A 15,586-nucleotide genomic window follows, 5' to 3' on the forward strand; every position below is an offset into this window, starting at 1 on the left:
AGAGCTTGGTCTTTTGTGTCTATTTTCAGGATCCAGATCTGCAGAAAAGTAAATATATTAACTGATGCTTCTCTTCTGTAGGTCTTCATCTGTTTTCTTACTTTTTTGTTATTTTACACCTATCTGAAAACATAAACAGCACAAGGTGGTAGTCTGTCACTTTGTTCTACGGAATTCCGTGCGTGCCTATGGCGCTGCATAAATAATAGTAACTTAAAAATTAGTATTTCATGAAAGAGGGATTTTAGAGGGAGTAACGACTTGAGAGCAATAACTGAATTGCAGGTCACTTTTTCACTGGTATGATGGGGTGGAGCAATTAGCTTCCTGAAGTTCGTTCTTGCTTGTGTATTATGCAGTAATTACTGCTGCAGTTCTCCCTGGGGCATCAAGTACCAGTAGGACAGTTGATCTATTGTGAAATGCCATCTGCAGTGGGTCAGAGAAGTCCCATTGTTTCTTTACTGAGGCTATCTGCAGCAGTTGCCAGAGCTGACATCTGTGATGGCCACACTGCTGAATTATGTAGCTTCTGAGCCCAGAAACTTAGAGAAGAACTGTGTGGCTGTTTGGTTAATGTCTATTGTAACCCTAGGCACATGTCTGGTGTGTCTAGACGTGTCATTGACAAAGCCAGAGTCCGTAAATAAAAAGTGTACTTTTATATTATTCAAGTGGTGATGGATTATTTGAAATTAATGTCCTGCTTACTGTGCATTTTCTTAGGTAGGCAATTCTGATACGGACAATGGTTGTATAATACCCTGTGTACTTTTCTCTAGATGTGTATTCTGATACAGCTCTATTTATAGTAATTTTACATGGTTTTATGAATACTTATGAAAAAGTTTGTGAGGAGAAGGCAGAAGTGTTGTTCAGCTAAAACATGTGAGTTATAGAAAATGAAAGTTTGACTTAAACAGCGAAATAAGAGACCACTTTGCATTTTTCTTTGTCAAGATTACAGTTTGGGGATGTTTGAGTGTGGATAAATAGTTTGGATTAGATTGACCCTTAAAATGCTAGGCAGTGACAGGTGGACACTTGACTGATAGATAGGAACGTCTGTTGCTGTAAGCACGTAGCCTCTTCTTCTACATGGCAAATGCAGTGTGGTTGGTGCTTTCTAATAGACTGAGTTTGTGAACGTGCTGCAACTGTGCTTCGAAGCCCACTCTGCTTTTCATTCTGTAATAGTTGGGATTTTTTAAAAATAATATTTACATTACCGTAACGAAAATTATGTTTGACAGCCATGAAGAACTTTATTCTAGTCGTCCATATGGAGCACTAGATTCTGGCTTCAATAGCGTGGACAGCGGAGACAAAAGATGGTCAGGGAATGAAGTAAGTGTTGTAGCTTTATTGTTGTTGAGTGCAATACTGTAGATAGCATTTATTACAGTGTGCAAGTTTTATTGCTCCAAAATAACTTCTGGTTTTATTTGAGAAAAGAAGCAAGTGTAATGTTCTACTTGTTGGATACAAAGCTGGAAATAATAAGAGGAACGTATAAAACAGTACACGGCCCGTGAATTTATTGGAGCATAACAGATAGGAAAAGGGGGTTTCTCATTAAACAGAAAAGCTAATCGCTATATCATCACTGCATTGTATTGCAATCTCAATTACTCATGAATGGTTGTTTCTATAAAATAAAGCAGGACATAAAAATTAAGCTTCAAAAATGAGATGGAAGTTTCATCATCTTCCTTTACAGCTTTTATTTAAAATACTAAAAAATAAATCGCTTTGCCATTTATGACCAAGAAAATGGGATCTCCTAGGGTGGAGGTTGTCAATTGTTCTTCCCAGGAAGAAGCTCCCTCTTCCTCTTGGAAAAACTAGAAAAGGCAGAAGCCAAGACCTAAAGCTTTCCTGCAAGCTGCACTCCCTCTGCCTGCTTGTGCCCCCACGTTGTTTATTTGGAAGCGTTCTAGAACCTCCATCCTAGGATATTTTCAAGCACCTGCAGATATTGCGGAGAAAAACAAGACGGTAGGCAGATCAGTTTTCAGGAAAGCTTAAATATATGTTGTTTAAAAATAATATACTTTAGCTGTATTTTGCTTTAAATTAGTGTTTTGTGGGCACAAAACAGGAGGGTCCAAATGAAAACACAAATTGAGAAATAGCAGCTAAGCAGCACAAGAAGGTGTTTCCAAAGAAAAATGTGTTTCTTGATTTCACTATTTATTTTCTAAAGCCTACAGATGAGTTCTCTGACCTCCCTTTGCGTGTGGCAGAGATCACTAAGGAACAGCGCCTGCGAAGAGAGAGTCAATATCAAGAAAACAGAGGTAGCACAGTTGTAACTAATGGTGGAGGTAAATAGTGATCAATCTTACTGTGCTTACTGTTGTCATTGTTAAAGCTCCAGGGTATTTGCTATGAATTGTTTTAAGAGGGAGGAAAAAAAGAGAACGGTCTAGGTGGAATTACACAAAAAGACGCTTGTGGAAACAGTATATTAAGGATGTTACAAGGTAAAATCAAGTAGCATCAGAATTAAGACTATGTGGGAAATTTTAGCTAAGTTAGCTTCTGCATATGTTAAAGTCGCCAGTTACTCCCAGCAGTGTTTTGAATCTTGAATTTCACTGCGTGGAATTTCGCTGCTTGAGTTAATGGGAAGAACTTACAGCAGTAGTAAATTGTCCGTGCTCTATGTGGACCAGTGTCAGAATGAGATGAGCAGCTTTTTCAGATTATTTCGTATTTCCAAGCAGCAGAAGAGTGCCTAGATAGGAATCTTGTGCTTCAGTCCAAACACGTGAAGCAGTCTAGGAGGGACAGGTATTTCTGAGTGAGTTTGCTTTTTTAGACTTTTTCAATTCATTGTCCTGCAGTCTGAGAGTAGCACCCTCGTGTTTGTCCAAGAGGTGATAGTGCTTCCTGTGTCTCTTGATTTCTGCAGTCCTTCATTTGAGCTTCCAGTAATCCTCTATCACTGGCCCACAGTCCAGTCCTCCTTTTGGTACTATCGCCCAATTTTAGTATTCTTCCAGGTCCTTGTTTTTGTTCAGCCATTTTCTCTTCTCCCTTTTGCACGCTGCATGTTATTAGATCTCTTTCTCATTCCACTGTAGTCTAATTATTTTAGCCTCTTGCTAAGCTGCTCCCTGTTTTCCCTTTTCCCTTAATGGTTCTGATTCATGTTCCCTCTCTCTTTAGTCTACCTCTTCCCAGCTAGTCTTAATCTTCCCACTCCATCTCCCACTTTTCCTTCCCTCTTCCTCCCACCTCGTCGTCTTTTAGTCTTATTCTTCTCTGCCGCAATGTTTTGTTTTCTTTGCCAGCTTCTAGAAATATCTGAAACTTTTGGGCTGACTCCCTCTTGCACACGCGCAGACAAAAAAAATTCAGTTCGAACAGTTAAATTTGGCAAAATTAGAAGAATTGAAAGCATGGTGTTATGGGAAACTGTGGGCAGCCTTAATAACAGGTAGTGCTGCCAGCCCTGCCTCTGACACTAACTTTATTTTGTTCTTTGGGTTTTGTAAAGCAGACGTTTCAAAATGCCTCACTAGTCTTAAGATGGAGTACGCTCAATTCAAAGGAGGAAGAGTATTTGAGGGGGGCACCAGCCGCAGCATGGGGCTGTGCGTGGTGCAGGAGATCCCTTCCAGTTTTGTGCTCCTAACACAGTTACTAGTTTCTTTCACCCTCTACTGTATTATTTCAGTTTAATGAGCAAAGCTGGAAAGAAGTGTCTAAAGATTTGAAGCTGAGATGGAGATTTAATGAAGCCAGAGGATATAGGAATGCTGTTTTGGATGGTTGCAGTAGCAGAGGAGGTGGCTTAGGCAGTGACAGTTGCTAGATTGTGTGGCGAGGCAAAGAGAAGTCTGTTTTGGGGAAGGGGGCAGAAGAAGAATGTTGGCAAGAGAGTCTGCAGCAAATTTGGTGGTGGTGGAGGGCGGGGGGAGGTAAAGAACAAGAAAGCTCTGGTGCTCGGAAAAGGAGCTTATGCTTTCCCCTGCATCCTCAGCACAGCATTTTTCACCAGGGTAGTTTGCTCAATGCCATGACTCAAAATCCCTGGACAGAATGTGTAGAAGCAATGGCAAGTAAAAAAAAAAAAATTGCCCTACATTGTAACAGCCTCTGAGGGAAAATAAGTAAGTGACACACTATGCTGTTTCGTGCTCCGTTCCAGTGGCTCCTAATTTGTTTTCTCCTTCCTTTTTTTAAAATAAAATTGCTAGATGCTGAATTTTGTATTGTTTGAGGTTTTCATTGCTTTCTGTAGTCTTACTTCCACATACCTTTTTTATTGCATTCACATCTAGGTAATTTGGTCATGCTCTCTTCTGTTTTGTTGTAGTAGTAATTAATAGTAGTACTTGTCATATCAGTCTAATTTGTCTGAAGGAGATGAATTTGAATCAAGATAAATGATTCAAAATGTACAAAATCTTGTATAGTCTTGGTGTCAGTTGATAGATAATGCTTACGTTTTGCTATTGGGGAAAAAAAAAAAAAATCACGGTATCTACTCACTTTTTCAGTGACCAAAAAACTATCCACAAAGAGAATTTTAAAGTTACGTACTGGTTGTATCAGTTTTGCACTGCTTTTTAAAAAAGCATTCATTTTACCATTATTTCAAAATCTGATGTTTAACAAATGTTAGCAGACCAGGCAGAATTTGAGAGCTTTCAGACTGAGCTTTCCCAGGTGGAAGAAAATCTGTAGGCCTTAGTTCCTGACATTGTTTTCATGTTGTTTATTCTCCCCCTCCTGCTGATTATCTAATTCTGGGTGTTTCCTTTGTGTATGTATGTCAAGTGGAACATGATCTCGATCAGATCGACTATATTGATAGCTGTGCCACGGAAGAGGAGGAGGAAGAGGTGAGGCAATCCAAGTGCATGGACTCAGACAGCCTCAGCTCACAATTCATGGCATATATTGAACAGCGGCGAATCTCTAACGAGGTGGTGCTTTTACTTAAATTAGTTAAGTTCATATGCCCCAGGAAAGCCTTTTGATGGTATTTATGCTTCTTGTCCTCAGAGGTTTTCTTTGGTGTTTAACAAAAAAAAAAAACAAAAAAAACCCACACCCCTAAGTCTGGATTGGAGCAAGAGCACTGCGTTGTGCTTTGTGGAAGGCCAGAGTTGGAGTGTTAAGGTACCCGAGTGCCCTTGTGGGTGCTGGAATGAATCCAGAGTAGCAACACTGTTTTCCTCTCATGTGGGTTCCTGCAAGTTTGTGTTTTAGGCAGATGTGAAGTAAATGGTTTTTCAAAGGACTGCTCCCTTCAAAAAATACTGAAATTAATGCTTCCATTTGGTAATAGGTGATATTTGTAAAACTGATCAGGTTTGCTTGGTAATATTGAATAAATATTGGCTTTTTTCAAAGGTAAAATATGTTGATTATTATCTGCATAAAGATGTAGTACAGGAATCTTGCAACTGCATTAGTTTGTTCATGTTGATTAAAAGGTATTTGCCAGTAAACTTACTGTCTTGAGCATCCATTTTAAGTTTAGACTAACTTAAATGCTAGACTTTCTGAAAAGTCTGAAGATTTACAACAAACAATTACTTTCTCTCTGTTAGTCTTGAGCAAGGCTTTGAAATGTCACCACTGGTACAGACTGAATATGTACGTAATCTCCTTTCTGAACAAAAACATCTGTAGTTTGAGAGAAATCTGGCACTAAAGTGTTCTCAATCAGTAAAAGAATACAGTAAGTGAGCAATAATAGAAGTTTTGCTGGACAGATTAGAGAGTTCTCTAGACAGCTTTTCACACATATGTAGAAACAGGCATGAGTAGCTCTAGACACTTCCTTGTTTTCTCCCCTCAAAAAAGAAAAGTCTCTTTTTCCCAACAAATCTGAACTGTATCTTTTTCATTTTTGTTCTCAAGTATCTTTCTGTTTGGGCTGGTATGTAATAGTTGCTCTGGAATGCTGCATTTTAGAAATCTGAATAATATAACGGCACTGTAATTCCTGAGAGTCAGGGCACATTACCTGTTTCCCCATAATGCACTGAAGAGGAAGTTTATTTGTTTCCACATGTTTTTCAACAGCATTTACACTGTACTGCGTTAATAATAGAGGCTTTATTGATTGCTTACACTATCCAAATGATGTCCTAGAGCAGACAAGGGCAGTAATTCCAGTAAATTTACTGTGACTGTTCTTAGCTTGTGTCATTTCATTGCTTTCTAGCTGCACAAGCATGAGTATGCATTTGATCGAAATTCACTACAGTTGATTTGAAATTGCATGAGTTGCCGCTTGTAGTAGCTGCTGCTGTGAACACATGGAGAACACTGTTACAGTCACTCGGGTGCTAGGCATTGGAGAGTCTCTTAGAAATCAAACTGTAGAAACAGATTCTTAGCCAAGTACTGTTTCCGTCTATATTCTGCAAATCTTAATGTCATTGTACACAGTTCAGTGGCTCATTATATGTACTGCACGAACAACCTGTCTGAAAAAAATCCTTGTTTGTGGTTGATATGCTAGGCACTACCCACTGTGTTAAGATTTGAATGCGTCCTTTCGGAGTTTTGTGTGTTTTGAAGTAGAAAGATGTATGCTTGTGGGGGTAGGGGTGGGGTTTGGGGTTTTTAGTATCCCCTTATTTAGTATACTTTATATTAGTCTTTACCGTGTAAAAATCAGTGGCACAAATATCTTTTGGAGATGCATTCATTTTGTGAGTCCCACAATTTCAATATCAAATCAGAGAGGCTCATGCCATTTGAAGCATAGACACAAGACCAAACTCAGAAAAAAATTATTGGCAATGCAAGCCAAAGACACTCTTAGGTGTTAGTAGTAAAGACATTGATGTACATCCAAAAAAAGCTATTCATAAGGATCTATCTTTTCATAAAAATTAAGCTATTTACTTTTAACTGAAACAATAGTTTATCTGAGAAGACAAGCAATCCAAAACACTTCACTACTGAAGAAGGCTGACTATATGCAAGATGTATACAGGCATGAGTGAAAATTTGAGAGTTAATCTTGAAAAATGTCCATTTTGCCCACATTATTTTTAAACTTTTTTGATACCCATTAATGACAAGGGCAATATGTCCCTGCTCCCAGTGGGATAAATGACTTCGTAACTCAAATTAAGCTGTGGGTGTTGTCAGTTACCCTCTTTTTTTTTTTTTTTTTTTTTTTTTAAATTCTGTCTGTGACCTATCTTTAGGGCATCATAAGAGTGTGTCGGCTATTGTATCCTTTTTGCCTGAAATTCACGACTACAGAATCGCAGAATAGGAAGGACCTCTGGAGAATCATCTGCTCCAACCCCGTTGCTCAAGCAGGGTCAGCCAGAGCAGTTTGCCCAGGATCATATCCATTGCTGGATTGCTACATTGCCATACAGCTATATATATCTTGTCTGGAGCCTAACTCCGCGTTTCTTCCCAGTGACGTTAATCATTTTATACCTGCGCTGGCTTTCTGCATAGTTCTTAATAGTGGAGATTTTTTAACTCTTAAATTTATCAGTAGGCGTGTTTAATCTTGAAATTAAAGTTTCTGTAAATCACAGGAAAAGATCAAAGTGAACTTACTTAGTTGGAAATGAACTCATTCCTGAGTTGTTTTGGGATGGGGGGGGGGGGGCAGTCAGGTATTTTGAATGCCAGTAGTTACAGATGTTACTGTACAAACGGATTCTCTGACATTCATGAAGAGTATTCAGAATGTGTTGCTAACTTCATCTTTTGTGTTATTTTGCTTAGAGCTCACCAATAAAGCCTGTATCCATCAGAGAATTTCAGAGAACAGAGGATACAAGACGATATTTACATCAAAATAGGTAAGACTATGTAGTGACAGTAATTTTATACAAAGTTTCATGATGAATGCAGAGCACGTATTTGCTAAGTGATTGTGTTTAAAAAATGACATTTTCTGCTGCTTTGCCAGAAATGTGCATGGCATTTCACAAGTAAGCTGTTGTCCCAGATGAGGAATTCATATTTTGATGATGGCAGTGACCAAAAGGCTTGATTATTCCAGAGAAATGCTCAGCTTCAAATTAATTAGTTGAAGAAATAAGCCAAGTTAAAACATATATATTTTAACTGCTTTAATGTATGCTTTTGCAAATTGGATTTGTGTTTTGATTAAATAGCTTAAGTTAAATTACATTAACAAAGAAAGGATAAACATACTGCAGGTTTAGGGGAAGCATAAAGGGAGTTACTATGGAGTAACTGATGTGCTGGGATGTCGTGTTCTTCATTACCTCTTGGTAGCTGTAGTACAGTGGGGGGTTATTTGAGATTACTTGGGTGATTTAAAATCAATTTAATTAAAAATGAGCTTTTTCTGGGGCATAACAATGGGCTTACATCAGTGCAAGAAGGGAGAATGGAAGTCAATGATGAGAACAGGAAGACTGCATACTTGCTTAGTTTAACAAAGCAGACCCTTTGAATTTCACCAGTGCTTTTAAATGATTGTTTGGCTTATCAGAGGGTTAATGCTTATCCTGAAAAACTGGGTCAGAGTTGGACAGGATATAAACGAGGTGGCTAGGTTTGAGAAGAGATTTCTGAGTGTCTAGTTGAAAGAATAGAAGATAAGCAAATATGTAACTTCTTGCTAATGCGACTAAAATCAAAACTGACAGAAGCTTAACAGGCCATTGAGGTGCCTCAGTGTTCTGTGGAGTGAAAGTGGATGTGCAAGAACTCAGCAGAAAATTGTCTTGATTGTACTAGGGGTGTGAAAGAGAACGAGAACTGCTAGCTTTTAAGTATGTCGTTATTTTTGCTGTCAGTAGAAATTCGTTTTTAATGCCCTTCAAAAACAGTTTTGAAAGAGAAAACAAAATCAAGAATAGTGTGTAAATTTTTCCAAAGCAGACAGCTTTTTTCAGTGAGGATTTTGACCTGTGCAGTCAGAGTGTAAATATAGTAGCTGTATTGATATAATAGAGGGTAGCATAGGTCAGCATTCCTTACCGTATAGTGTCCAGAGGGAAGACATGAAATAATGTAGCAGTTTACCATGTTTTCCCCAAATGAAGAGAGTGCACTTGATCTGAAAGACTGGGTTTTTTTTTTTTTTTCCTCTTTCCCTTCACCTCTTTTCTGTTTGAATGTTTGTGGTTGACATGGAAATAATTAGAGACTTTACAAACACTGGATTGCATGACACATCTGAAGGAAATAAGACAGGGCTAGTTAGCCATGACAGAGCTGCTGCTTACACACAAGATTTTGGCAGACCACACCAATGATAAAGGGAACTGTAGTTCACTAAGGTGTCCAGTGTTTTCACAGTTTTACTTGGGGGTGGTAGTGGATCTTGATGCAGAAGTGCTTAATCAAAGATCTAAATGAATTGTAGTTTATTCATATTGTGCTACAGCAGAGTAAAGTTCTTAATGAGGCACTAAAAAACAGATCATATTGTTACTGCCTTCAAAATTCAGGAAAAACAGCTATATGACAATTAATTACTATCCTTTATATGAATTTTAAGCTTATATTAGCGGAATATTTCATTTGTGACAACCACAAGCTGTAAACTGCTTCCACGATAACTCTTTGCAAATGCCTTGGCAGGCTGCCTGGTTTTTTTTCTTCACCATACTGGAGCCGTTAAAACTCTTGAAGAGTTGGATATAATGCAGGCTTCATCTCAAGAGTACTTAACATTAGTTGATTCAATTCAGCAAATACAACTTGTGCCTGTGGGCAGACTGTGGTGCATTCCTGACTCTGTGCTCTGACCTGAATATGGATCTTGCTTCTTGGCGCTCAGCTGAGCCCAGTCCTGTCCATTCAGAGTAGCACAGTAATGGATCTGTCACGTGCATCAGCGCTAACCTAAGTGACAGAGGAGACCTGCAGCATATGGACCTTCCACATCTCTTGACCTCCTCCGTGCAGGCAAGACAATTAGTCTGCACATAGACAACAGGGCTGGTGATTTTTGGAAATGCTTTGTTAGGTTTCTCTCTCTTACGCGATTGCACCAGGAGCAAAAGTTGCCAAGTTTAGGCTGTCGGAACACACTACTGCAACTTCCCTCCACTTTCTTTCCTGGAGACAACATAGCAGGGAGCGTTCAGTAGACGGTAGGCCTTAGGAGTTGTTCTGGTGCTAGCAGCCTTCTTCCAGCTAAGAACTGGCTGCAAAATCTCTCGTCTAGTGTTGCTATGATAGATATGAGATGTATCAGTTATTATTTACCTGCTGACCTTGATGGCTTGTATCGCTAACAGTTAAAAAGTTGTCATTTCATCAGTGAAGTGAGCAGATTTGTTCTGAAAGTGTTGAAGAGGATGATGTTTAAAAATAATAATAAATCAGTTCCTTCTAGGGCAGTATTAGGTCCCTAATAACCAGAAGAGAGTCTTGAAAGAGACTTTGTATATTTAAATATCATCTTGTTAAGCAAGTTACATTCTTTAAACGATGAACTACAGCAGATGTGATCCAACTTGGTATAGCCACATAACTTTTTCAGTCATCTTAAATTTCACTTTTCTTGTTTTCTGAAGCTAATTGTCTAGGCGATTACTTTTACAAACAGCTGTAATCCAGAGAAAAAATTAATATGGCAATAGTTCATAGGCATCAGTGGCCAATCCACCTTCTACCTGATGTTTACCTGCAGATCCGATGCTGATGAATTACGAAGACCTGAAACTCTAAATTTGATGCAGGACAGAGAGCAACACCAAGTACTGAGGAATTATGTGAACAGGACAGAGAGGTAGGGAAGAAAAGCATATAGTTTCTGTTAAATAATTTTTTTAATTATCATTTTGCTAAATAACCATGGTAACCAACTGTCGCTTTATATGCGGATCATAGGAGAAATTCCTGAGTTGGTTATTTAATCAGCTCCTAGATGATGGTGGTTGAGTACTGGATGTGTCAATATAGTAAGCCAAACGTACAATCCTGTTGATGCATCTTGAGCTCTAGAAGAACTTTATTTCCGCTCCTGAAGCGTGATAGAAACTATTGTCCAGAATCAATCGTCATTGCAGCAGTAAGCTTAGCTTACTAAATTGTTGCTCTTCTAGAGTTAATGAATATTTTTGTATTGTGGACAACTGATACATGAAAACTTGTTTATATTTAAAGTAAAAAGTATACTTACTCTTTGGTGTTTTGTTTTGTTTTTTTTCCGTCAGACCCTTGGCTGATTCACCTTACTTTCTCTCTCTATCAAGTCACCACAGTCAGGTAACGCATTGAACTCTCTTGTTTTATTCTTTTGAATAAGCTTGACAGAAAAACTTCCTTTAGCCACAAGACATGGACAGTTTCTCTGTATTCCATCTTTCCTTCCCTTTGTAGCTCTATCTTTACAGCCTAGTGCATTGTTTTTTTCCAGGTGCCTAATGCAGACCCTGAGCTGCACCGCAGGCACATAGAGCGTACCCGTCGGGAAGCCCAGCTAGCAGCACTTCAGTACGAGGAGGAGAGGATGAGAACAAAACAGATCCAGAGAGAAGCTGTCCTTGACTTTGTTAAAGTACCTCCTTTTAATACCCATTTGATACCAAACCTTTGCCTTTTCTGGTCCCTCAGTGAAAATTAACTACTGAGAGCATTAACGCTTGTACATTGCACCCTTGGCCATGCATGTTATTTTAGAAAGCAAATGGAGAAACAGCATTGATTTCCATTCAGAGTTGGTGCTATAGCTTAACGTAGACCAAACTAGAATTAGGGGGGAGTACGGAATAGATTCCCTTAAAATATGATTGTTGTAAAGAATTCTGTTTCTGTGTAGTAGACCTCTCATTCTCCCAGTTCTTCATCTGTAGAGATGTGACAGGGTTGGTATAAGAAGGGAGGAGTCTTTATTTGGGAAAGCTCAATGAATTTTAAACAGAAATTTGACAGAGAAGAAAGCAGTCGTACACACAGGAAGATAATGTTGCCTGACCTATTTCCATGTTTTATGGTGCAGAAGTAAGTTATCTGCAGGTGAAGGAAGGGTGCAGACTTTTGACAGGTCAGCTGCTCGGTGAACACTGCTTCTGCTTTCTCTTTCATTGCAGCCAGTGTGAAGTAGTGTGCTACTCTTTTGTAATTTCCTCTAATCCATAATACACTTTACCATGCAAGCTTGTTTATATGCCGGTTGACTTAGATTTGTCTTGCTGTTTACTGCTCTGGTGACCTATCAAATCTTGTCATCACAAATTCAAGAAATGTTACAGTTAAGACTTTGGGATTAGGATGGTCTGCAGAGGAAAAGAATATTATATTGCGTCAGTGTGCTGTATGATGTTATTTTAGGAAAAGGTTTTTAGCTGTCCGAAACTAGGCTTTTCATTAATACCAACTCATCTCAGACCCCGGCAATGGTTTGCAGAAAAACCGCCTTTAATATAGATTCAGCTCAGTCATTTAGTTGAAGGCTTTCAGGTGTCTAGGATGCATTTTGTTCATTGACGAGCCTTTTTTTGTTTTTTATTCTGTTGTCTTTGTTATTCATGAGCACTTTATTTGCAGCAATGATATTCCTCCCTTGAGTTATATTTTGGGTTTATTATGTATCTTTAATATGCAAAAACAATGTGGTGATTTTTTTGCTTTTCCATGGCATAAAGGCTATTTGTTTGATTAGTAATATTTGTGAAGTTTCAGCTCAGAGAAACTTGTAATTTCCCCAATGCCTATTTTATTTAAAAACTAAGACTTCCAGTGTTTTGAAACACTCCTAAGTGCCGCTGTTTTGTTCTGAGCTTGTGATTCTCTGTCACGTCCTTTTAAATTGGTCTTTTGTTTTTCCTTTTTCTCTATAGCAAAAAGCATCCTTAAGTCCTCAGAAGCAAAGTCCTCTGGATAGTGAGGTAAGACTCCTGTAAGAATTTTGCTATGACTGGTAGCATCTTAATTCTTAGCTCTCTCCATCAGAAATATTTTCCTGATTATGAAGAACTTTTCAGTCCTGGGCTACAGCACAGATTTTTTCACACTTAATAAGCAGTGATCCCATAAGCAAAGACATCAGTTTGATGTGTTATTTCCTTGTATTCACGTAGATTGCCTGTCTGGGAGTGTTTCATTTTTGCTGTGGTGTTTTTGTGTTTTCTGTGTTCTATATGGAAAATACATTCCATGTTCCATTTTAAGATACTCCTTGGAAGCAGTGCAGTTAACTTTCTACAGGATTATCAGCTGAGTTTTTGTGTTTCAGTCATTTCTCCTTCGGTGATTGGTTTTCTGCTATTTTGCTATCTTTAGATTACTAGTTATTCCAGAAAAATTAAGCATTAGAATTGTGAGGGTTATCAGATAAGAGGGGGAAAAAAGCTTTATTTTAGTGTAGTTTTACAAACCAACTAGACGGGGGGAAAAATCATATGAGGCTCAGTCTTCTAAAATATACAGACCTGAGCCAATGACACCTATTCACTTTCCGAATCACGTTTCTGTATAGTAACAGTTGTTCCTCTACCTGGCATCCCCACTTTCCTCTACAGGAAGATAATTCACCAGGCAGTGTTAATCAGATCAAAGACTTCAATGTAATACATTTTAAAAATACTACTCTAGAAGCATTTTCCAACTTATTTTTTTTTGTTTGAAAATTACCCAGACTTGGAGTATTTGAAATTTTTTGCTCCTGTGCTTTCTTAATGTTCTTCTGTTCTTAACTTACTCTTCCAAAGGATCCTTTGTTCTACTGCAGTAAGAATTGTGAATACATAGTTGTCTGAATTTTCGTGAGACAACACGGAAGCAGAATAATTAATTCCTGAAGCAATAAAAATACACTGTAATCCGTGGGTCATGTGGCTATGTATTCCTATGCTTTCTTACCTTTACTTACATGTACTGTGTGGAACTGTGGAAAAACTGTCTCAAAATGCGATGAACAGGTCATACGTATTCCAGAATGTCTGTCTGTTCACATACTGTGTCATTCTGTGTGTTTCTGACATAACTCCATCTTTCCCACCGCCCAGTGTCCCTTTCCATCCAGAAGGTCTCAGCATACTGATGATAGTGCCTTGTTAGTGGTAAGAATCCTGCACGTAATGACCTTTTTATGTGGCAGATTATAGAACATAAAAATAACAAGATGATTGTCTCCGATTAAACCAACTATTTTAGAGCTAATCTAAATAGCATAAAATATGACCATCTTTGAAAAATGGCTTAGCTGTGAAATTTGATACCATGAATACTACTATGGCAGTAGCAGTACTGCTAGCATTTCAGTGGTAAAGTAGTGACGTTTTTCCATAAAATACATAAAGCTTATTAGCTTTTGCTGAGAGCAGAAGGTAATTATTGATTACGAAGACCAGCTTCTGAAATTCAAAATGCGCCTCTCGTAGTTCCAGTTTGATTCCTCCTGTGTTTAACTTGCATCCTAATTGATGGGCTCTTCGGTGTTAAGTAAATAATTTTAATGCTTCGAGTATAGCCTTGTACTTTAACCTGTTTACATAATACACCCAGTGATTAAAGAGACTTAGTATCTCAGGAACCATGTCATAACACAGGAAAAACTGCTCTTCATATCAGTGCTACAAATCATGAAATATTCCTTATACATTTTCTTTGCTTATCAGTGACGAAATCTAAAAATAATCTATTTTGGACACTAGAAAAAGTTAAAACATTTATGTACTCAGTTCATGTTTTATGCTATTTCTTCCTTTATGGTATCGTAGCGATGTAGCATAATTAAAGAATGTAATGCTATAATCCTTGCCTATAAGAAAAAATCACCAGATTTGCCTGCTGTTGCATGACTGCATGCCTGGGATTTATTTTCTCAATTCATGTGCTTCTGTGATCTGCCTGAACTTTCATTAGGCAGTGCTCTCAGGTAGAATATATGTCATCAGAACATGTTGGTCTGGATATTTACTGTCTCTCTGTTCAGATTTTTTTGGTTTTCCTGCTGTTGCCTCACTAGCACTGTGTGGGGGAGAGAAAGCAAGCTCATATAATATCAGAGTGTGATCCGGTTGTGATCATGCGTGTGCCTATTCAGAGAAATCGCAGTCAGCATATAAAAATATGCTTTCCTACTTATATAAGAAGAAACAGAAGAGAAAAGAAGTGACTTGTGTTAAGTGTTGCTATTCTGTTGTCAGCGAACTCATCTTTGGAATGTATTTTAAAGATGCGTGTCAGGACCCCATTTCCATTTGATTATGTGATCCCATTGCTTTTGTAGTAAATCAATATATTGAATTTTAGGTTACATACATGCCTTGGAGTTTTCAGAAATTGTTGGTCTTCCATCACTGTTGATTTCTTTTATGTCTTTACTCGAATTACATCCTTGCCCTTCACAGAGTTGGCCAGGCTGATAGGGAAGGATTGGATCGGATTTGAAAATGATCATCTCTTTATTCCTTTTTCTTCTGATTCCTTATTCTTTTCAGCAGCACTTAACAATAATAGTATATGACATGCTGAGTTTTCTGAATTTTTGAAGCAAGATCTTCAGATTTATTTTGTAGTGGAAATATATACTGTGTCTAATGATGACATATGCCGGGACAGCTGTTTCTAGCAGTTACTAACTGGAACAGTAAGCCCTTGCTAGCTCATGAATTTGTAGCATTTTTTTCCCCATGAATATATTTCCTAT

General features: G+C 38.2%; 1 protein-coding gene across 33 annotated transcripts in view; it reads left to right on the forward strand.

The window, feature by feature from the left end:
• Window positions 1–15,586, forward strand: part of LRCH3 (leucine rich repeats and calponin homology domain containing 3) — a 68,836-nt gene that overhangs the window by 33,991 nt on the left and 19,259 nt on the right. For 10 of the 33 annotated variants that reach the window (XM_068953797.1, XM_068953803.1, XM_068953807.1 and 7 more), the window contains exons 7-15: window positions 1,254–1,347; window positions 2,207–2,327; window positions 4,792–4,940; window positions 7,729–7,805; window positions 10,622–10,720; window positions 11,148–11,199; window positions 11,351–11,491; window positions 12,774–12,821; window positions 13,941–13,994. In XM_068953797.1, coding sequence (XP_068809898.1) covers window positions 1,254–1,347; window positions 2,207–2,327; window positions 4,792–4,940; window positions 7,729–7,805; window positions 10,622–10,720; window positions 11,148–11,199; window positions 11,351–11,491; window positions 12,774–12,821; window positions 13,941–13,994 — 835 coding nt within the window. The remainder of the gene's footprint in view (window positions 1–1,253; window positions 1,348–2,206; window positions 2,328–4,791; window positions 4,941–7,728; window positions 7,806–10,621; window positions 10,721–11,147; window positions 11,200–11,350; window positions 11,492–12,773; window positions 12,822–13,940; window positions 13,995–15,586) is intronic. The other 23 variants (XM_068953794.1, XM_068953809.1, XM_068953805.1 and 20 more) reach the window with 3 other exon arrangements.

This window comes from Struthio camelus, chromosome 9 (genome assembly GCF_040807025.1).
Source record: "Struthio camelus isolate bStrCam1 chromosome 9, bStrCam1.hap1, whole genome shotgun sequence".
Lineage (NCBI taxonomy): Eukaryota > Metazoa > Chordata > Aves > Struthioniformes > Struthionidae > Struthio > Struthio camelus.